The sequence below is a fragment of the Dryas octopetala genome, chromosome 4 (genome assembly GCF_963921425.1).
Source record: "Dryas octopetala chromosome 4, drDryOcto1.1, whole genome shotgun sequence".
NCBI lineage: Eukaryota > Viridiplantae > Streptophyta > Magnoliopsida > Rosales > Rosaceae > Dryas > Dryas octopetala.
Genome location: NC_141369.1, coordinates 24,023,958 through 24,046,503, shown reverse-complemented (window position 1 = coordinate 24,046,503; position 22,546 = coordinate 24,023,958). Strand labels below are relative to the sequence as shown.

At 36.3% G+C, this 22,546-nt stretch overlaps 4 protein-coding genes across 7 annotated transcripts; 2 read left to right on the top strand and 2 right to left on the bottom strand.

Annotated features, from left to right (window-relative positions):
- The first annotated feature begins 245 nt into the window (after positions 1–245).
- Positions 246–4,823, top strand: LOC147288584 (uncharacterized). Its single transcript, XM_086242669.1, has 5 exons — positions 246–506; positions 666–715; positions 3,509–3,632; positions 3,761–3,868; positions 4,022–4,823. Exons 1-5 carry the CDS (start codon positions 332–334, stop codon positions 4,654–4,656), a joined length of 1,092 nt encoding a protein of 363 aa, XP_086098795.1. The 5' UTR covers positions 246–331; the 3' UTR covers positions 4,657–4,823.
- A 437-nt stretch (positions 4,824–5,260) lies between these two features.
- On the top strand, positions 5,261–8,277 carry LOC147288583 (3-dehydroquinate synthase). Of its 2 annotated transcripts, none has more exons than XM_086242668.1 (10): positions 5,261–5,381; positions 5,485–5,748; positions 5,967–6,133; positions 6,251–6,349; positions 6,473–6,541; positions 6,619–6,759; positions 6,863–6,952; positions 7,087–7,254; positions 7,610–7,688; positions 7,795–8,277. In XM_086242668.1, the coding sequence occupies exons 1-10, from the start codon at positions 5,324–5,326 to the stop codon at positions 7,920–7,922; spliced, it is 1,263 nt and encodes a 420-aa protein (XP_086098794.1). In that variant the 5' UTR covers positions 5,261–5,323; the 3' UTR covers positions 7,923–8,277. The 2 variants fall into 2 exon arrangements, with proteins under 2 accessions (XP_086098794.1, XP_086098793.1); XM_086242667.1 differs by having other exon boundaries at positions 5,300–5,381; positions 5,504–5,748.
- Positions 8,278–8,573: 296 nt separating this feature from the next.
- LOC147288582 (serine/threonine-protein kinase PBL34-like) lies at positions 8,574–13,919 on the bottom strand. The gene is made up of 6 exons (XM_086242666.1): positions 13,694–13,919; positions 12,093–12,430; positions 11,833–11,968; positions 10,385–10,521; positions 10,179–10,302; positions 8,574–9,364 (listed from the first exon to the last, which is right to left on the bottom strand). Exons 1-6 carry the CDS (start codon positions 13,878–13,880, stop codon positions 8,829–8,831), a joined length of 1,458 nt encoding a protein of 485 aa, XP_086098792.1. The 5' UTR covers positions 13,881–13,919; the 3' UTR covers positions 8,574–8,828.
- A 5,255-nt stretch (positions 13,920–19,174) lies between these two features.
- On the bottom strand, positions 19,175–21,665 carry LOC147288581 (homeobox-leucine zipper protein HAT7-like). Of its 3 annotated transcripts, none has more exons than XM_086240584.1 (3): positions 21,532–21,665; positions 20,969–21,399; positions 19,175–19,818 (listed from the first exon to the last, which is right to left on the bottom strand). In XM_086240584.1, exons 1-3 carry the CDS (start codon positions 21,650–21,652, stop codon positions 19,429–19,431), a joined length of 942 nt encoding a protein of 313 aa, XP_086096710.1. In that variant the 5' UTR covers positions 21,653–21,665; the 3' UTR covers positions 19,175–19,428. The 3 variants fall into 3 exon arrangements, with proteins under 3 accessions (XP_086096710.1, XP_086096711.1, XP_086096712.1); XM_086240585.1 differs by having other exon boundaries at positions 20,984–21,399; XM_086240586.1 differs by having other exon boundaries at positions 20,969–21,351.
- Positions 21,666–22,546: the final 881 nt, after the last annotated feature.

The following is a 22,546-nucleotide window of genomic DNA, read 5'->3' as shown; positions in this document are numbered from 1 at the left end:
GCAATATGCCCTGGTTGGGACCACAATTGGACCAACGATGAGGAATCTGCGCACATTGCTGTACACCTGTACCCTTTACCAAGTCAACACAACCGGCCAACACCACGAGGGCTTAGCCATATTAGATAAAGTGGTTTCAGTCTGACTCGTCTCTGCATTTTGAAAGCCTCTGCCTCTCTCAGTCTCTCTCACGCAGTTTCAATGTGTACCCATTAATTAGTCTGTCTATCTGATCCAGTTTTCCATTATTCCCATCCCCCATTTTGATTTGTGACATTTATCTGCTCATCTTCTATCGTATCTGATTGATATCAACATTTTTGTCAAGAAAATGGCCAACTTTTGTGTGCTGCTTTGTTTCATCGCTCTAGTTGCTTCTGGGGTTGCCAATGGTTATGAACCAAAGGAAAAGGTTGGTGTATTTGAGCTCAAAAAGGGTAATCTCTCTGTCAAATTCACCAACTGGGGTGCCTCAATCATCTCCCTTGTCCTCCCTGACAAAAATGGTATGTTATCATCTCCTCTTTCCTGTGAATTATATACACTCTTCTTGAATTCTTTCTATTAACTTTGGTTTTTTTTTCTTAATAGTTTCTTTATTGTACTACTTATATCTTCTTTTTGGTTCTGTTTTTTTTTTTTCTTCTTCTTTTTGGTGTTTTCAGGAAAGCTGGCTGATGTAGTTCTTGGGTACGATTCAATCAAGGAGTACATGGTGATTTTTTTTTTACTTTTCTCGTAACTCTTTCCTTTTCCTTTGTTTGAATTGTGATCTCTGAAAGCTTCTAACTTTAGTGTTATGAAGGATCCACATTGCTCTCTGTCTTTTTTAGGGGGACAATACCAATTGTATTTTAGGCAAGAATGTGAGCTAGCCATAACCTAGGAAGCATCGTACGGCACCGATACATGACATCACACCGATACGCAATATGCCAAATTTCTAAAAAATAAGAGCAACGATACGGATATTAAAATAAGGCTTAATTATCGATTTACCACCCAAAATTGTAACTCATTCCCACTTTACCACCTGAAAGTTTTTTTGTCCCAGATTACCACCTGTAACTTACATCTATGTCCCATTTTACCTTGTTCCGTCAACAATTCCGTTAATGCTGACGTGGCGCGCTGGATGTGCGCCACGTGTCACATCTTTTTTGTATTTTTTGATTTTTTTGATTTTTCTATTTTTATAAACTTTGAAAATTAATTAAAAATAGCTCCGAACTTAGAAAAATACACGGAAAATTCCTACCGACTTGTCTTAACTAGTACTAATTTACTATGGGGTCAAAATGCCAATTTTCCCTCTAAAAATTTCCAAAAAATTTGGAAAGTCCAAATTTATTTCTAGAAAATTAAAATACTCTAGACTCTTTGAAAATTCATAAAATAATCTCCCGAACTCCAAAAAATATGAGGTCTGCACCGTTAGTCTTCTAAAAACTAACAATACCTTTCTCGTGAACACTTGCTACCCAAAAGACCTCTCGGTCTTAGAGAAAAATAAAATTCTCTATAAAATAAATTCTAGAAAAATTCTAAAATTTCTATAAAGTCTCGAAATAATTCTCTAAAACAAGCTTTTGGTAATTTTTCAAAATATTTTTGAGAATTTGTCCAAGAGTTTACGAAAATTCTAGAATTTATTTAATAGAGGAAAGTTTATTTTAATTTTTTAGAAATAAATTTGGACTTTCTAATTTTTTTGAAAATTTTTAGAGGGTAAATTGGTAATTTAACCTTATAGTAAATTAGTGCTAGTCAAGACGAGTCCGTAGGAATTTTTTTTGTATTTTTATGAGTTCGGAGCTATTTTTAATTAATTTTCAAAGTTTATAAAAATAAAAAAATAAAAAAATGCGAAAAAATAAAAAAAATATGTGACACGTGGCGCAAATCTAGCGCGCCACGTCAGCATTAACGGCCAGATCGTCAACATTAACGGAATTGTTGACGGAACAAGGTAAAATGGGACACGGATGTAAGTTACAGGTGGTAATCTGGGACAAAAAAACTTTCAGGTGGTAAAGTGGGAATGAGTTACAGTTTTGGGTGGTAAATCGATAATTAAGCCTTAAAATAATATATATATTTAAACTTAAAAAAAAAAATCAAATATCATCTAAACCCAATACTATTCAGATTTCAGAGTTATAAAAAAAACAAACAGAGCCAACCCAACTATGCAAGCTAACCAGATTACTCAACGCAACTACGCAAGCAGCAAGCTAACCTCCACGACAGCGACACAGATAGCGACGACGATGGCTGCCTGGTTTCTTGGCTTCCTTTTCTATTTCGCACATGAATAGTGATGGCTGCGTTGAATACTTGAATTAGGGCTCTTATGATCTGATCTTTGTAAAGTTTTTAAAATTGCGATTAGACCCTCCATTTTTACAAAAAAACTTGAAAAAATACCTCAGACGTATCGTGACTGTATCAGAGAAGTATCACTGGAGTATCGTAGCCGTATCGAGTAGTCAAAGTCAACAGATACGTATAGCATGCTTTGGATACGCATATCCCCGTATCTAGTGCGTATCGGTGCTATCAAGGTATCCGATACGGCATACCTCAAAAAATTGGCGTATCGGTGCTTCCTAGGCCATAACTAGTTGGTTTCACACATTGTTCTCCCAAATAATTTGAGTGATTAGCTGGGCTGGGGAGCTATAGGCTTTTGGAATCTCTAGCTTAATTTTTCTTAATATGATTTGTTAGTGTGAAATCAACCCAATCTACAGTAGCTTGAATACCATGTTGTACATGGCATAACAGTCCATGGAAAAATTTCAAAGTTATGATAGTTAATGGTCAAGTGAAAATATTTATCTAGCTAGCTCCTCAGCATATCTTAAAAGTCCTGAAAAAATCTTGTATTAATGTTATGGTCAAGTTTTGATTCTTATAATACTGGTTAAAGATCACTAACCAATATCATTCTGCAAAATTGGCCACTGGTCAAAATAAATAAAACAAGTTGGCCATTTGGAAAGTGTTGGTAAAAGAGAAGGTGTGGAAACCTAGTTCCTCTGTTTGATCTATTTTAATAAGCATTCTTCTAAATGCCATGTGATGTAAATTTTCTTATTAAAAATTGCATGATTCACAGTAAGACCTGAAGCAGAGTAGTGGAGTACAACCTAGGACAAGTTGACCAGTTTGTGTATCCTTTCTTTATTTGAATTATTGGTCTGCAGACTACAAGTATGCTTGTATATAATGCCAGTATCAATATTTTTATATATTTTTATTTTTTTTGGTGACTATCTCATTGGTTGAGTGCTTTTATTCAAGAATAAAGGATTACCAAAAACACCTTCTGCATGCAATATTAGGCTGTTGATGGAGTATGGTATTTTAGGGAAATTATTGATCTGTTCTTGATTTGCTAGTTTTGTTACTTGACAAAAATTTAATAGTGGTCATTTCCTAATTGCCTTTTATTTTCATTTCACATACAAAAAGGATGACTTAATTTGTAATTGTAATTTTGCAGAATGATACTGCATACATTGGTGCTGTTGTGGGAAGAGTTGCAAACAGAATTGGAGGCGCTCAATTTACATTAAATGGAACCCATTATAAGCTAGTTTCTAATGATGGAAATAACACGCTTCATGGTATGATATACATTCATTAGTCTTTCTTGTTTTAACTTGAAATAAATGTCATTCCTTTTCCCATCATATATAAGAAATGCAAGACCTGCAACTTAATTACCTTGTTGAATTGGCTAACTGAATCTCAGGTGGGCTTAGAGGATTTAGTGATGTGGTTTGGAAAGTGAAAACGTATCACAATGAAGGTCAAGCTCCTCACATTGTCTTCACCTATCATAGTGCTGATGGTGAAGAAGGTACACAGCTTTACTTTCCACTCTTTTCTTTGAATTTTGCTTTTATGTACACAAGAATGTAAAAGCACCAATTAATATATGATCATATATGATGAACTGGTTTTAGTAACTCCCTTTTGGAATGAAACTAAGAATTAATTAATGCTGTGTTAGGATTTCCTGGCGATCTCCTAGTCAGTGTAAGCTACACTCTCATTGGAGACAAGAAATTGAGTGTGAAAATGAAAGCCAAGGCTCTAAACAAGCCAACCCCAGTGAATCTAGCTCAACACACCTACTGGAATCTGGGAGGCCACAACAGTGGTGACATTCTGTCCCAACACATCAAGATCTTTGCATCTCACATCACTCTGGTTGATAGCCATCTCATCCCCACTGGCAAATTTGCACCTGTGCAAGGAACCCCATATGATTTCCTCAAGCCTCAGGCCATTGGAAAAAGGATCAACAAGCTGCCTAGTGGTTACGACATCAACTACGTGCTTGATGGGGGAGCCGGTGGCAAGGAATTGAGGCCGGCGGCAGTGGTGCATGACAGCAAGTCCGGGAGGATGTTGGAGCTGTCAACAAATGTTCCTGGTATGCAGTTCTACACAAGTAACTCTCTCAAGGATGTGAAGGGGAAAGGTGGGTTTGTGTATCAACCTCATGCAGCATTGTGTTTGGAGACTCAAGGATTTCCTGATGCAGTGAACCACCTTAATTTCCCTTCTACAATTGTCACTCCAAGCAAGTCTTACAAGCATCATATGCTGTTTAAGTTTTCAATTAAGGCTCCATCTGCTTGATAAGTAAAATAACAAAATAAAGGAGCATGCAACTCTTTGTTTTCATTTCTAGTCTTGAGACAATGACAAACTTTTCACCTTTTGTAGTTGGGCTTCTTGTAAAATTGGGTCCAATGAATTAATAATGTGATGTTCACATACCATATATATGGATTGAGTATTTTCCATTGTTATGATCATTTTAGTTTTTGGTTTGAATCCTATTATCTTTATTAATTGGAAAAGACAGCAATTGAGGGGATTCTAAATGTACCTCCAATTTTCTCTCTCTACCCCTTAAAAACTTTTATCTAGAATCTTCTAATTTTATCCTCAATTGTGAAAGGAAAACATTAGGTCGCCCGTCCAATTGCAAGTAATAAAGTTCAATACAATACTTCACTTTCAATATAATTTTATTTTTAATTTTTTGTTTGAATATACCCTGCAAGCTAGGGGCTCTTTTACCTACACTCCAGCCCACTAGTAGGGTTGTGGGCCGGCACGAAATTGACCACCTGTAAGGTCAGGCCCAAGCTAACTTGAGGCTCTATTTTGGGTCATTAGACTCATTACTTTTCTTAAACGGAGTTCGGGTCATTCCTTAAACGACATCGTTTTGACAGTTGGGGTTCTTGGCGCCTACTGGATAGTATCTGTATCTCTCCTCCATAGGAGAGTAAGAGAAATGGCGGTGCTGCATTCTGCTTCGTTGGTCGGAATCCGCTGCTTCAGTCCCCATTCAGGTGACTCTGTGCCTTATTCCCCATCAAAATTTGAAATTCTGAATAGCTTCAGTCACTTTAATAATTTCTTATTTTCTTTTTGTTTATTGATTAATGTTTGCAGATAAATGGAAAATTTGCAGATTGATTTCCTCACATAGACACTCAATGGAAGCTAATAATAATGGTAAAAAGGCAACGCAATGTGCCCAGAATTGTTCTGCCGCTATTGGTTCTTCTACGACGTCGTCTTCGGGGACGTACGGGAAGTCGAAGAGGGTGTGGGTATGGACGGAGAACAAGGAGGTCATGACGGCCTCTGTGGAGAGAGGCTGGAACACCTTCATATTCTCTTCTCAACGTCGTGAACTTGCCGATCACTGGTCCTGTAAGATCATTCAAACTTGTATATTGTTTACGGTTTGTTGAAATAAATGGATATTTCATAAATGCAAAAAACTTTACAATTATAGGCGTACCCATTTGAAGGTTTTGGTGGAATTCCGTTTACATTGTTGTAGAAGCTTGATTTGCGTTTATGGTGTGCCATGGATCATAGAATTTAGTTTTCTCATTGTGGATGATTTGTGTGTTGCTTTTGAGCAGCAATGGCGTTAATACATCCTCTCTTTATCCAAGAAGGAGGGATTTTTGATAGTGAGAATATAAGAGTTGCCACAATTCTTGAGGTTTCTAATCCACAAGAGTTAGAGCAGCTTCTACCGGCAAACGGGTTCGCGGAAAATGTTGTTGTTGATTTACTAGATTGGCAGGTATGCTTATAGCTGACTGATTAGGAAAATGTTCACTTTTCTAAAAGTTCCTGGTTTACTTGTCTTAGTTTGTTTTTCTTTTCAAGTGAAGTTTAGCTCCTGTTTTTTGTTTCATAGGTCATACCCGCAGAGAATATAGTTGCAGCATTTCAAGGGAGTCAAAAAACAGTGTTTGCCATCTCGAAAACCCCTGTCGAAGCACAAATCTTCCTTGAGGTATAAATCAAATGTGCTAATATCAAGACAAGTGAACGAGTGTTACAAGTTTGAACTTTGAGCTACTGCTTGAATTCTATGCATCCTGAAATCCTGTACATGTTCATTGTTTTGTGTTTATAGGCCCTCGAGCAAGGTCTGGGTGGAGTTGTTTTAAAAGTTGAGGATGTAAAAGCAGTTCTTGACTTAAAGGTAATTAGTTGTTGGCTTTAGAACTTCTTTGGTATAGTAACTGTTTTTGTTTTTCTTATATTGGTTAATATTATCAGGACTATTTTGACAGAAGGGATGAAGTGAGCAATCTATTGAGCTTGACCAAAGCCATTGTAACTCGAGTCCAAGTAGCTGGAATGGGGGATCGAGTTTGTGTTGATCTCTGTAGTCTCATGAGACCTGGTGAAGGACTGCTTGTATGCTATCACTTTCTTTTCTGTTATTATGTTGCTCTCTTAGTTGATATTGATCTAGTCATTTTGTGATGTCATCAATCTTATAGCCTGAGTATCTTTGAAGGTTGGATCCTTTGCCAGAGGACTATTCCTTGTTCATTCAGAATGCTTGGAGTCAAATTACATTGCCAGCAGGCCTTTCCGTGTGAATGCGGTGAGTAAACAATCTTATGATTGTTTGCGCCTCTACAAGTAGAGCTGAAAATGTACAGTCAGCTTATATTCCAAGACAAATAAACAAATTTCATCTAGTGCCTATTTTATCAAATATATTTGTGAAATGTGCAGGGACCTGTACATGCCTATGTTGCTGTTCCAGGAGGAAAAACATGCTACCTCTCAGAGTTAAAAGCAGGTAAAGAGGTCATTCTTGTCGATCAGAAAGGCCATCAACGAACAGCGATTGTTGGTCGTGTGAAAATAGAGACTAGACCGCTAATCCTTGTGGAGGCAAAGGTATGTGAAATACCAGCACAAAATGTGATTAAAAGATCTTCTGGAATTGTATTTCCATTGGTGTATTTTTTTTTTTTTTTTTTGCAAAGTTGATTTGCTACGAACAACACTAATAAGTTAGGTCAAGCCCTCCTTAAAACATCATGTGGCTCAAAATACAGAGGATTTTGATAACATTTCGGGTAACATAATTTACTAGCTAGATTGGGAAAGCTATCTGAAGTCTCTTAAGCTTACATCAAAATAAAGGAAACAATTCCAAGGACAGTTTTTTTGAAGAGAAATGAAATTTGACATTGTTAATCTTTTGTTACTTAATATTCTTATTGACATTGTTAATCTTTTGCTGCTTCAGACAGATTCAGATGATCAAACTCTGTACAGCATCCTTGTACAGAATGCAGAAACAGTTGCCTTAGTTTGTCCCTGCACAGGTCTTCTCTCACTGCCGTAACCAGCTTCCCAATTCCTTGAATTATTTACTTTATCTTTTCTACATTCATCTTACAGTTGTTGCACCTTCACTTATATTTGCTGCAGAAAATGAAGTGCAAAAAACTGCAATTCCTGTGACATCGCTTAAAGTTGGAGATGAAGCCATGCTCAGATTACAGGGAGGGGCCCGACATACAGGAATTGAAATTCAAGAATTCATTGTGGAGAAGTAAGAAAGGAAAGATGGCATAGAGGTGAAATTTGTTGAGAATTCTTACGGCTAAGATGCAAATGTGGTCATCCAACCACAAAACATCTCCAACTCATATAATTGGATCAATTTTGGGCCCTCAAATTGGTATTGTTCAAGTGCACGTGGGTGATTGTCATTAGCAAAACTCTTTAATCCAAGTAGGAGATAATATTTGACTGTTTCAAGGACCAAAGGTGTTGCATAAATTTCCTTAAAACAACTTAATATTATTTTCTTTTAAAATAATAATCACTGTAAGGATATTGAATTAAAGGTATTAGCGTTGAACATATGGAGACGATAGTCATTTGAACATATAAAATACCCTTGATTCCTCGAAAGCGAACAAAGTTGATAGTGTGCTTGCAAAAACCATGTGCATAATTATTGTGTCGTCTTTCTTCTTCCTTTTTTTTTTTTTTTTGGGGGGATCTTGTGAGACCCACAAGTAGGATTCTACCATGGGACTTGGGAGGGTTAGGGACCCATCAACAACTAGGTAGAGGAAACAAAGAAACTCAGATTGCTGACTACCTACAAAGATAGGTGCTAAGGAGACAAACATATGTACGACACCATTTTCACCTTTGCATACAACAAGCAGCTACAAGGTTCTTTTTCTTTGATTAAATTAAAAAGACAATAAAATGAAAACCTATAAATGTTTCTTGTTGGTATTCTATGCTGAATATAAATACCTAGCCACACTAGTTCAGCTGCATGGCAAAAACTTATAATTTCACCCCCTCAAAACAACACATTGGCATTGAATTCCAATACTATCGCCAAGATTTGTTTCTTTTCCCAGTCTCTCCTATCACTTCAAAGATAGCAGCTGATGGAAGGAAACAAAATGGATATCAAAGAGATGACAGTGAGCTCAATCTTACGATTTGGCTATGGGTGATTTCGCAATGGGTTTGGGTGACCGGTGAGGATGGTTAAGGTGATATGGTGAGGCATCCGGACCATTTGGTAAAGACCGGCTTCTAGTTGGTTGTCCATTCCTTGAAGACCCGCCCTGCCCCCCTCTAACTCCATTTCTAGAGTTTGGAATGGACCCAGGACGCTCTGCTTGCAAGGCTTGGAAGTAAGATGAGGAACAGGCCATGTCCTTGAAGTTGGGCAGAGGCTTCAGCACTTCAACAACTTCACTCATCAGAGGTCTAGCCTTTGGGTCACGACTAAGACAATGGGCAGCCAACTTAAGTGCCTTTTGAGCACCTTTAATTGAGAAGCGACCTTCAAGTCGAGGATCTAGAAGTCGATAAAACCTTCGCCTATCTCCAAGATGTGGGCGTGCCCACTCCACCAAGTTATGCTCCCCATTGGGTCGGTTTTTGTCCATAGATCTTCGGCCAGTCAACATTTCAAGCAGAACCACCCCAAAGCTATAGACATCACTTTTTGAAGTAAGATGTCCTGAGATAAGATACCTCCCATTATACTTGGATGAATTACAAAATCTCCTTGAACCGTAACTTAGTTTACATTTAAGACTTCATACAAATTTATACATTCACACACTATTTTATGAAGTTGAGAAGCAAAAGAGACCGAGAACTGGACAATAATCTTATGCTATGGTTGAAAGGCATAATGCAGATGTTAGTATATTTCTCATCTCATTTTAGATTAGATAAGAAAACAATTAATAGTAATAAACCTTTCATAAACAAAAATATAGAGGCTGCATAAAGGGAAAAATAAAAAACAGCAGTTATATTTACTATAGTATGCACATGGCTGTATAGTTACTCTTTCCTTGTCATTCCTCATAGTCAGGCAGAGGTTATTGGAGACACATTATCTATAAACAGGTATCTAATAAACTTGATGCATGCAGTTGCTAGATGAGGCAGGAAAGTGGCCACACAATGGTGAGAGTAAAGGTGAATGTCGAGGGAAGAGTGTAAAAAAATGTCATCAGGATGACATAAACACACCTGAAGTGACTTTATTTGCATTACTATTGGCATGATAGCCATGGAGGTAGTCATAACAGCATGGGGGGAATATATCACGTTTTTTTCTTAAGATTTACTTCTCTAGGAGGCTAAGGAAAAAATTATTTTGTTGAGACTGCCTATCTATGTTCAACTTCTACCTACCAAAGAGTTATCAGATTTGGGTTCAAGGAATGCCAACTAAAAGCAACACAGAATAATAACACAATTCAGGCAAAACTGTTCAGAATAAAGCAAAAAAGATGATACATACAGTTCATGATACCAACCTGTCATAACATACTCAGGGGCTGCATAACCATAAGTGCCCATCACTCGGGTGGAGACGTGAGTTTTATCTCCCTCTGGACCATCTTTGGCAAGCCCAAAATCAGAAAGCTTAGCGTTGTAGTCCTGGAATAAGTAAATTATTGATTACAAAAAATAGGTGTCAGGACAAAACAAAGAAAATTTGCACCTGAACATAGTAACGTACCGCATCCAGCAAGATATTAGATGTTTTAAAATCTCGATAAATCACTGGCCTTTCAGCTTCCTCATGAAGAAAGGCAAGACCCTTTGCAGCACCGAAAGCTATTTTCATCCTGATGGACCAAGGAAGAGGCAAGGACCCTGATACCGGTAACAAAACTATTACTAGAGCATAATAAAATTGTCTACTAGCTAATTTACATGTGATCATGAAATCACATCTAGACCAATCAACCAGGGAGAGCACACAACTTTTAAATGTATTACCCTAAGAAATATACCTTCCAAACTGTGCAGATATGTATAAGTATTCTTCCATTTATTGTTGAGAATCTAAGATTCAATAAAGATTACCTGCATTTTCAGACCTGAGTATGCCCTAACACTGCTCCACAGGGTCAACACCCTGTGAAGAAAGTGGGTCATGTTATGTCCCCTCCCTCCACTGAGGGTAAGGACCGCAAGGTGAAGGTTCGGCAAGCGTTGACCCCCATAATTGGGGAATCGGGGGGTTCTTTAACCTTTAAGTAAACAAGGGAATTCAAAAAAAATTTCCAGCACAGGAGAGATTACTTACAAACAACAAATGCCCAAACAGTTCCCATATCAAAAGGAAACAAAGACAAAATCCCAAACAGTACAGACACTTGTACACATTCAACTTTCTTTGATTTTGTTTTTGTTTTGTTTTTCTAGGCAACATCTCATAGCCTTTTGTGCAGGTCTGACAACTCAAACCCAAGCATTGAGAGAGACAAGCATGCTTACCACCTTACCACATTTAATGGTGGTTCACGTCCAACTTTAGTAGTAAGTATTATCCCCTATCCTCATAAAGTATAGTTATTAAATGATTAGTATCAAATTGAAATAGTAATATACAACCTGTAACCTTGAATTTAAGATTGTCTTATCACGTTTGCATATCAAATAGAAATATAGCATCTAACACATAAAAACTTTATCAGCACTTCAAAGCCAGTACTAATAGAAAATTTATTAACCAAAAAATAACCACCAATATTATTACAGCCTTCAAGATCATATTAAAAGTTGTCATAGGGTAAATACAACATGAGTCAAATAGTTCAAATATCACTTGCAAGAATGAAAAGTGAACATAATTCTTCAAGCCAAAAGAAAAAATTAGGCTTGTTATAACAAGGAAATGGAAGAAGGCTATGAAGAGGAGACAAATATATCTATATATATATTATATAACTGAAGTGATGCATGAACCGATTAAAAAAAGAAACGGAAAACAAATTCTACGTATGTATCTCCAATAAATTCAAAGTAATTATAGGCCTTTAGGTAATTACCTCTACTTTCTTAGAGTAAATTCAGAAGTTATGGTAACTCCATAAATATATATGACCAAAATAAAATGCCACAAGGATGACCAAGTTGTAAATAAACAGATTTGTAGGAGATATAGTTTTGAATGCATACTTCTAAAGAGGTGATTCTCCAAGCTTCCTCGAGGCATAAACTCATACACAAGTAATCTTTGATCATCCTCAATGCAATAACCAATTAATTTGACTAAATAAGGATGGAGGAGGTCACCAAGATAAGTAACTTCAGCCTGCCAGATGGAAAAGACAAAAGATTATCCATCAATCATGGAAGTGAAGTAATGAGCCCCAAATGAGCCCCAAGTCCTAATCATTGGTATTGGAAAGAAAACAAGTTATAATGAGGCACCATACTAGCCACTCTCTATGACCCTGCAGTCCATCATGGTTCAGAGTCTTTACAGCAACCGGAAGCCCTGTGCCGGGTTTTACTGTAGAAGTTCCATGTTCATTGATCCAACCTTTGAATACACAACCAAATCCACCCTCGCCCAAAAGACTCTCACGTCTAAAATTCCTTGTTGCTGACTTAAGCTCGTTAAAGGCGAATTTTCGAAGCTGAGAAGCAACTTTCAGTTCCTCAGCTGCATGGGGAGTGGACAGAGTACTTTCTGTGTTACTGGTGGTTGAAGACGAAGCAACTGGAGCAACTGGCTGGCCTTTGATGGTGTCATTTGTGGATTTACTTTCCGCTGGTTCACAAACGATACCACATTATATCATCAAATATAATTTAACATAACCAGCTCAAACATGTATAAAAAGCAGCCACAGATCCTAAATGTTGCGCGACTGGGAAATACAAATAACTACTTTCTGGTATGATATACATATGCATACATTGATGAGGTTCTTAAGGCACCAAAACCCACAATAGCATAACACTTTCCTGAGTTGAGTATCTTGTTAAATGTGCTTGTCTAATCATTACTTTTCATTACAGGCAGCATCCTTGGCATTTATGCTGAAATTTGTACAAATTAACTTCTAAGTGTTATAAAAAATTTGGATTCTACAGTTTGAAATTAGGTGACCTATGATTAGAGCACTGCCTACATATGGTAAGCATGTCAAACACCTTATGGAACACAGGTGTCTGTGCTTTTTATGACACCAGCTCCCACCTAGGTTATCTTAATATAAGAGTTTTTCTTCCATCACTCGCCCACGCGCGCGTGGGAAACTGACACTGCAACTGATGCTAAATGCCTTTAAGAAATGTGCATACAGAGACATATGTCACTATATTTATGCTCTTTAGTATTGGATTACGTAAGATGCATTAATTGTCAAAAAAACTTTCCATAAATCCTCCGAAAAGTTTGGAATCATAGTTATTTCATATCGCATATAGCCAAACAAACATGTGTAAAGCATTTATCCAAACCAATAGAAGAATGAATCTAGCTCTGTATCCATATTATGCGGAGCATCCAGAAAACATTAGTCAAATTTGAAGCTAAATGATAGATCATGGTTAAAAATCATAGTCAAACATGATGAAACATTATGCAATTTAGGATATTCGGTAAAAATCTAGTTACAAATGTGAAGAGCATCTCGTGGTTGAATGTTTGTAAGTTCCCAGCCATTCATGATTAAGTAAGCATGACAGAACTGGAAACTAATGGATATCACTAAATAAAACTAAAATTCTGCAACTGTGCACAAACAGATATGATCGCAGGGTAATAGATTTATATGGCCAAAGAATTAAAAGAAGCACCATATGAATGTTCATGAGCCAAATGTGCACGATATGGCATGCTCTCAAACCAAAGAATTAATCAAATTTTTCTATAAACATCAATGTCCATGGCGCACCAAACACATATAATCACACTATGACATTGTCAAAGAATCAAGCAACATCTAGCTACAGAAAACCATAAAAATTGAGCATAAGAAACATTGTAAAATGACACAAAATTTTATAGAAATAAGTTAAATTATACCATATTGTGTGCTAGTGCCACTTATAGAACTGTCCATTTTGGTCCTTGAAGACATGCAGTTCCCCATGAACCTAAACTTCATCCAACATCCTGTCACTCCATCTTCATCATCTTTCAGCTTTTTCTTTCCCTTTGATTTTCCCACATTCCAATCCCCAACCTTTATAGCATTAGGGCCCAATCCCATATTCTCAAAACCCTAAACTAAACCCCCCATATGTGAAAAGTGTCCCATTTCACCAAAAACCAATCTTTCAATCCCCTTTAATGCAGACTCGCCAAGCCAACAAAATGAAAACGCATCAAATTACACTGAAACAGAATGCCAAAGAAGAAAAACTGTTCAAATAATCAAAATTCTAGAGAAGTCATTAGACCCTTTTCAGAAATGAGAACCCTCAATTCAAAATAATAAAAATACAAAAAACCCAAAGCCACTCCAGCCTATTTGTTTAATCATTGCAATGCATACGACCCATATGAGAAAAGAGACATGCAGGGCAAAAGGAGCAGCAGGTAGAATAATGTATAGCTATTACAGAGAAGAATGTGCGCACTGAGAACAATGAAAACCAACCCCAGTAACCGAATCTCAGAGGGTGATCAGTTCAAAGAGACAAAACTGAAATACATTGCGCTCTCCGAATGATCAGTTCGTTTCCAGCTCACACCAAACACACATTGAGTCGCAGAGACAGACAAAAAGACAGACCAGACAGACAGAGAAACACACAACACAAAGGCGTCAAGGTTAAGCTACCAGAAACCGTAGAGGCAATGTGGTTGGTTTAGAGAGAGAAAGAACAGCAAACGTGCGTTAAGCATGAAAAGGAGTGAAGGATATATGTTTGAGAGAGAGAGAGAGAGAGAGAGAGAGAGAGAGAGAGAGAGAGAGAGAGAAAGGGAAAGTGTAAAACAACAGGCAGTGAGGCAATACGTTGCCTGATTTCCATATTTGCTCCCCCACTTGTCACTCTTCACTCTACTACGTTACTTCTCTATTCCATTCTTCGTCTGCCACAACTCGCATTTACAGGCCCAACATATCTGTATTTTCTGAAAAATCTACATTTCAAATTTTTTGGTCTGACATTTCAAATTGGGGTACCTTTTTCAGTCAAACTAATTTAGAGAAATAACATTGATGGTATTCGATATATATATATATATATTTATATTAGAGGGAATAAAACTCTGAATTTATCCTAATTTTAATTCATTTGTGCTTGATACATAGTTTCATTACATAATTGTGGTGTTATTACTACTACTATTAACACTTTATTATTGATAATAAAAATGTATTAAAAGGTGTTTGTTTTTTCTTTTTCTGGTTTGGTTTGTTCTTAATACTTTTTGCTTTCTTTTTTTTCTTTTTTTGGACCTTTTTGCTTTCCTGCCGCGGATTATATGACTCTTTTGTTGATTTTGTCAAGCGAGCCCAAGCGCGACGACCAAGTTTCTCATACGCGCGCGCGTAGAAAGATTTAGCCGCGCATTCACAAGATACAAAGCCCAAAACATATCTTTCTTAGCTTTGTTGTCTATCTTTTGTTTGGGCCATCTCTAAAAGGTCCAAACAGCCTTCTTGGATACTTGTCACTTAGCCCAGCTAGTAACCCAAAGTTTTTCTTTTCCATTCTTTAGATAGAATAAAAAGTTTTTTTTTTTTTTTTTCTCTTTTGGGTTCGTTCTTAGATAGAACATTTGGGTCATATAATTCTCAGACAAGAACCAAAAAAAGAAAATTTTATTTTATCTATAATAGTGTAGCTTGGTTTACTCTATAACTAACATTTTACTATTAACTGTTCTAACAAATCTCACTAATGCAGTCATCTTTCATTGCCTACTAAGAAACCAAAATGTATTTTTACTTTTGAAAGTTTTAAATGAATCTCATTTAATTAATACCGTTCAGTGTCTTTCCTTTTTAAGTAAATTCCAATTATAATTTCAAAAATTAAATAATGCATCTCTCATTATTTTCAAAACAGTAACGTTCACAAATTTCAAATTTTGAATACCAAATAAAGTGATATGAATTGGTAACGTTTTTATTGCTACATATAAAGTAAGTTAGTAAATGAGATTATAAACAAATAAATAAGATAGACTGCTATTTGAGATGTTTGGCAAGGTGAGATTGGTAGTGGACTGCGACTTCAATTGCGCCATTAAGTTGCTCGAGCTGCTGCCGGCGTGTTGTCCGAACCACCATTGGTGAGAAATCCAGTCAAGAGGTGGCAGAAGGAAAAGGAAAGGAGCTACTGTAAATTTTAGACTTATTCGTGCAAATACTCCTTGAAAGTACATTTCATTCTCACTTTGCTTCATTTAAACTTTCATTTTGTTCCTCAAATTTTACAAATCCTATATTCCGTCAAGTCCGTCAATGATTTCGTTAAAAAATTCGACATGTCACTTACATGGATAGCGACACGTCAGCTTTTTTGACAGACTTAATGGAATATAACTTACTGAAAGGTAGGGTTTGTAAAGTTTGGGGGGCAAAGTAAGAAGATTAAACTTTAAGGGAATAAAGTGAAAATAAAAGTTATTTTCAAGGAGAATTTGTACTAATAAGCCTAAATTTTATGGGTTAACGTATTTCTAATTAAAGTTTGATAAATATATTAAATATAAAAATTTAATTAGAGTTAACTCAGCATCAGATAAAGTGGCCGGTGGTGGTCACCACCACCTTAAGCAAATTAAATTATTTGAGACATGCTAGACCTGTAAAATGGGCCCGTTATCCAAAAACAGGATTGAGCTTGAGTCGGCCCATCAGGCCTGGACCATATCTACATGCAGGAAATTAAATTTATGTTGCAATTAATTATAATATATGTTACCGAAGGAGAGTCCGAGATGAGGTTCTAGAAATGAGAATATGAGATCGATTGTATATGAGGTCGAGGTCGAGCTAGTAGTGATCGATGGAGGAGATATCAAGAGAGACGACATGAAAGCAGAGCACGGTGTTCAAAGCTAGCTTAATGGAGCATATATATATGCATGCAATTCCAAAATCTTCAATCATATCGACAGGATGGTGGCATGCATGCATATATGGTGAGTGTCATATATGTACTTACACGCCCATGCATGAATACAGCAAAAGACTCCATGCGTGATCGATCATGAGAGGAATAAAAACAGACATGATGATTCGTAATTTGGTTTAAATATTATTCCACATCGATCGAGTAGTATATACAGAAACTCTGAATATATGTATTCATACAATTCACCTCAAAGCATGCATGCAGTCGTCCTTTAATTTGTCATGACAATCATATAGAAGCAGCGGCAGAAATAATTGTGCATGCATGACACCCTATCTTGTATATTCCAACTCCCAATAAATATATATATATGTGTTATATACTTCTCTGTAGTCTGCATGTACATATACAAATATATATAAGTAGCTGCATGCTCAGTACTTAAGTAATAGTCACCACGTACATATATGCACATGCATTTTGATCATGATATATCGACTACTACTAATACATTATGATGCATGATAAAGTCAAGTACCAGACCTGTCTCTAGTACTGCATGCCTACCACTCTACCAGTACGTACCAGATCGATCGAAGCATATATATATGAGAAAGAGGTGGCTAGCTCCCATAGAAGCTAGCAGCTGTAGATGGAAATTAATTAATGGCATATACGTACGTACATATTAATACTAATTGGTGAATGTCTTCTTCCAATGCCATAATTCATTGATTAATTCCTTAATATTTACTCTTTAAAAAAAATAAAAAAGGAATATGCAGTAGGAAATAAATTTAAAATTTTCTAATTAGATTTTCAGAAGTTTTGAATTCCCACTATTTTTTCAACATTTAAGTATAGATGCAATTGCAAATTCCTGGCCCAAAAAAAAAGTATAGGTGCAAATTGTAACTAAAATTTGGTGAACATTCTATTACATCCTCCTAGAGAAATCTCTGCAATAGTTTGGAAGGGTGCAACTTTGTAGGTTTGGGTTGGTTAAGTTAGTAATCACTGTTTTGGCTATCCGGCCCATAACAGGTTAGTTACTCCACTTGCAACTGTTTGGGGGTTGCTTTTACTGGTCAAATCTGGAACAGTATACTTTGACTTCAAAAAACATCACTTGTAATGGCTTCTTGATTAGTTAATAAAAAATGTGGCTTGCTAACTTTTCTTGTAGTGTTTGAACACAGTTGAATACCAATCACATGGAATTTATTGTTACAGTAAGTAATTAATTGCATAATTTGGCAAATCAGTTGTTTGCTCTTGTAACTTTTTCTAGCTCTTAATTAATTAATTTGAAGATCAAGTCGGTCTCCTGGCCTAAACACCAAGCTATACATATATAGCACCGAAGATTTTAATTTCATGATATGTAACTCCAAAGGCTTTGTATATATGATACATAACTGCAATAATGAGTGAAGTGTTATAAGATATTAATTTTATAGGTGTGAGAACATAGTTTCACACGTTGAAATAATTAATAAAGTCTTATCAATTAATTTTGGATTAAATGTTTGAATTGCCTTCCCCCTACGTCGATCATTCAAAGAAAAATGAATGTTGCTCTGTTGCTTGTTTTGTGTGTGTGTGAATAGAGAGAGAGAGAGAGAGAGATATGTATCTGTCTGTGCTCTGCACTCTGTTGAATGAATAGGATATTGTGGCAGGAGGTCACATGGATATGCTTCAGAGGGAGTACACAATTAGATACTTTCTCTAGTCAGATGAAAATTTACAAAGGGAGGCCAGGTCACCTTCAATTTCAAACCACCTCATAAACAATGACCATTTCACCCTTCATTTGTTTTCTTCCCCCAATCTCCTCTCCCATCTCTTTGGCTTCTTTCTACTTGGAATGTGTGCTCAGAATCTACCACAACTCTTAATTGGTCCAATTTCAGTATTACGTCTTACCTTCCACAGAGATTTTGTTCACACCAGTAGAGTACCTTTATTAATCTTCATCATCATGACTCCTCTGGACCTCTGCTACTTCAAGTCAGCTTTTTTCTCCATTACTTTGTTCTTTTTGAGAAAAATTTATATATAATGAGTGTATGTACCTTTCTCTCACAACATGTCTTCGTATACACCTATTATATGTAGGTTTCTCTCTTATTTTCTTAGATTGAAAGCTTTTTTCTCCATTACTGCAACTTACAATTCAGAGCATCAGTTCCTTATTTGGAAAAAAAAATTTATATGATAATGATATCATGATTCCAAAGCACCCCACATCACAACAATGAATTAAACATGAAAATTACAAGGAGAGAGAATTAATCCTTTTTCGTATTATTTCATTCATGTCCCATGCTACATATATGTATGCCCGAGCTGGAAATCCACGCAATGGCACATGTATATATAATATATATATCTTAATTAAGTCTTTAATTTACTCTTAATTAATATGAACCAACCTAGCAAATATAGCACAATCAACAAAATCATGGAAATAGAAACTCGAAAGTGTATTATTCAGAGCCAAATTACTGATGAAATTGATGAAGCAATTGAAAATATTGAACGTACTCTGTACATCAATCTACAGCCAAAACTTGAATTAATTGATAATAATTAAAACTCATAGGAAATTAATTAAAATCCTAATTTTTTTAATTACTTGGTCTGATATGATCATCATTGAGCCATGGCCGAAGTAGTGCATGATGGGTGTGAGCTGAGGCTATGTGAAAGCTAATTGGTTCAATGAAAATGGTGCTGCTCAGCAGGCCATGGCCAAAAGCCAGCTTGGTGGTCTTCAATGCCATTGAACATGCTGCAGAAGCTTTCATCTTGAACCATTTGATGATCAACTTTCAGGCACTGCAGGTCTGATCTTGATGAGCCCTGGAGAAGTTGGGTTATGCTTGTAGGCCTCTGCAGGGAAGATGGGAAGAGACTCTTTCCATTGATCTGATGAGAAGATGGTGGTGAGCTGTTGATTGGTGGTGTTCTTGAAATATCTAAGTTGATATCAGAACTGTTCTCATCACTTCCATTGCTCCAAGAACCCTGATCAGTTTCTTTCTTGAGATTATTATTAGTATGTCCACCAGCTTCATTTGAATCTTTGCTACTTTTTAGAGCCAATAACTGCAGCAGCATTTGAACCAATTAATAAACAATATATCAAGATGATGATCGATGGAATATATATATATATATATATATAAAATAATAAAAACTGATCATGAAATTCAGGTTCTAGCTTCCAATAAATTAATGGAATTAAAGAAGTTTTGGATCAAGTATATAAATAATTGCAACAAGGTCTACTTTGAAAGCAACTAAGATTAATAAAAGAATTTTGTTCATCAGATGCACATCTGATCGACAGACTGACACTGGTTATTGAACTTATTGGTTAAGAAAAATTAGGGAATATTATAAAAATGACTTTTGATAATCATTTATATATATACTTATGTACATTGGATCAAGAGCCCCAGCAGCCAGTAGAATTAAGATGTCCTGGTAATCATAATGCACCATAATCCATGTTGATCATACAGATATTCCTCATATAATATGAAGTTAATGATCGGGAAATGCCATCCACCTTATTCAATTCATCTTTTTATATATTTTATTTTCATTCTGTAATGTATTTTTATGATTAGAACTTACGTTCATTTTTTAGATCATTATAATTTGAAGATTAACTCTGTAAAAAATTAATTAAATTGAAAATCATTTAATCATGTAATTGTTATCAAATAAACAAACGGTGAATCAAATTATTATAAAAAATGTCTGTTTATTTGATCACAGTTACATAACTAAACGATATCTGATTTGGTTAATTGTTTGTAGAGATAATATTCATAGAATGGTCTAAAAAATGAACGATTCTGATTATAAATTTACACTGCGGAATGAAAATAATAAAAAAAAACAATCAGTGGAAAAGGTAGATAGCATTTCTTAATAATTAATTAATGTAAGAAATTAGCCTTTCTTTAGCTATAGCTACTTCAAACTTGAAACTCGATCTGTATGCAAATCCCAGGAGAAAGAGGATAAAAGAAGGAAGGAAGAAGACAATTAATCAATCTGCAGTGAAATTACTCCATAAAAATAAATTATTTATTCTTTTAATTTTGATCCAAAACTGATCAAGGCATGGAATATATATCTAATTAACAATATATGAGGTGAGATTTGGTAATTAGCCACAGGCTCACAGTCCACAGACATAGCTAGTTGAACAAATAATGGATGCAGGACATATAGAAAGTAGTACTGTAAAGTTGTGTACCTCAGCCTGGAGTTTGTTATTGTGAGCCTGAAGTGCATCATTGTCAGCCTTAAGTGCATCAAACTTTCTCTTCAAGACCTCATAGTCTCTTTCCAATTGCTTGGTCTTCCACCTGGCCCTCCTGTTCTGAAACCATATGGCAATCTGCCTTGGCTGCAGACCAAGAGCCTTGGCCAGCTGCATTTTTCTCTCAGGCTCAAGCTTGTTCCCAATCTCAAAGCTCTTCTCAAGGGTCTTCACCTGCTCAAGATTCAGCCTTTTCTTCTTCTCTCCAAGCTGTGACCCATCATCAGACAGATCATCCTGATCTCCATGCAGTACTCCTACATCTTGATGATGATCATCATGACATGATTTATTATCAACCCCTGAAAAGGACAGTGATCTCTTCATCATGAAAGGCACACCACCACCACCTGCAATTAATTCAGACCCCACACCAGAGTACCACACAAACAATTAATTAATTAAAGACCCACATACATATAGATGATCATCAGCAATTTAGAAATCAAGTATATGAGAGAGAGAGAGAGAGAGAGAGAGACCATGGAAGTGGTGTGGTGGGCATGAGGGGAGGCTGTTGAGGGAGGAGGAGGCAGCAAGGTGGAGGTCTGGATCTTCATGGGATTGGAACATGAAACTATGACAAGGTGGGAAGGCCATCATATCATATCATATCATATCATATCTTGTCAATGCATGCTATGCTATGCTATGCTAGCTCTGCCTTGCTCCTTATGCTGTGGCTATGAAAATTAATTTATGCAGCATATATGTCCTTCATTCCCTTCCTTAGCTAATTGGTTTTGTGCTTTGCTTTTTGACACAAATTTTATAAGGGGGAGGCTTTGGATTATGCTACTCTGGCTCTCACTCTCATGGTGACAGGGCTTTCAGAAAGAGAGAAGGGGATGGGTGATGGGTGCAGAGACTGAAAGACAGCGATTTTTAGGTGAGAGAGAGAGAGAGAGAGAGAGAGAGAGAGAGAGAGAGAGAGAGAGAGAGAGATATTAGAAATAGAAAGAAGAAAGAGAAAGAGAAAGATCCATATCCTAGCTAGCTAGGTTGGGTCCACGAAAGCCCTCCCTCTAATATTAATTATACACAACTATACTCTATACATACCTCTCTCCTCTTGCATATGCATAAAATTAATTTTACTATAAGAGTAAAAGAAATCAGCTGGGCTGCTGGGGATTAATTGATTTAAAAAACCAAGCCCAGAAAACAATGTTAAAAACCAAATCGATCAGAGCGAAATTAATTTAGATCCCATATAGCTAGAAGATTGTGAAGGAACAAGGCAACATGAAAACACATATATGATTTCCACATCGATGGGTCAGATCATGTGAGACGAGGAAACTAGGCAACATGAAAACCCAGAATCCAAGGAGGAAAATATTAATAGATTAACCTTCATCTTGGGTGGACCTTGCATTATCAATTACTTAATTAATTGGGGTCTGGCATTTGCTGGAGAATTTTGGTTATTCTGTATCAAAGCTTATGCATATAATATTATACAAGCTGTGACAACCTTGGGATTTGAAACACATA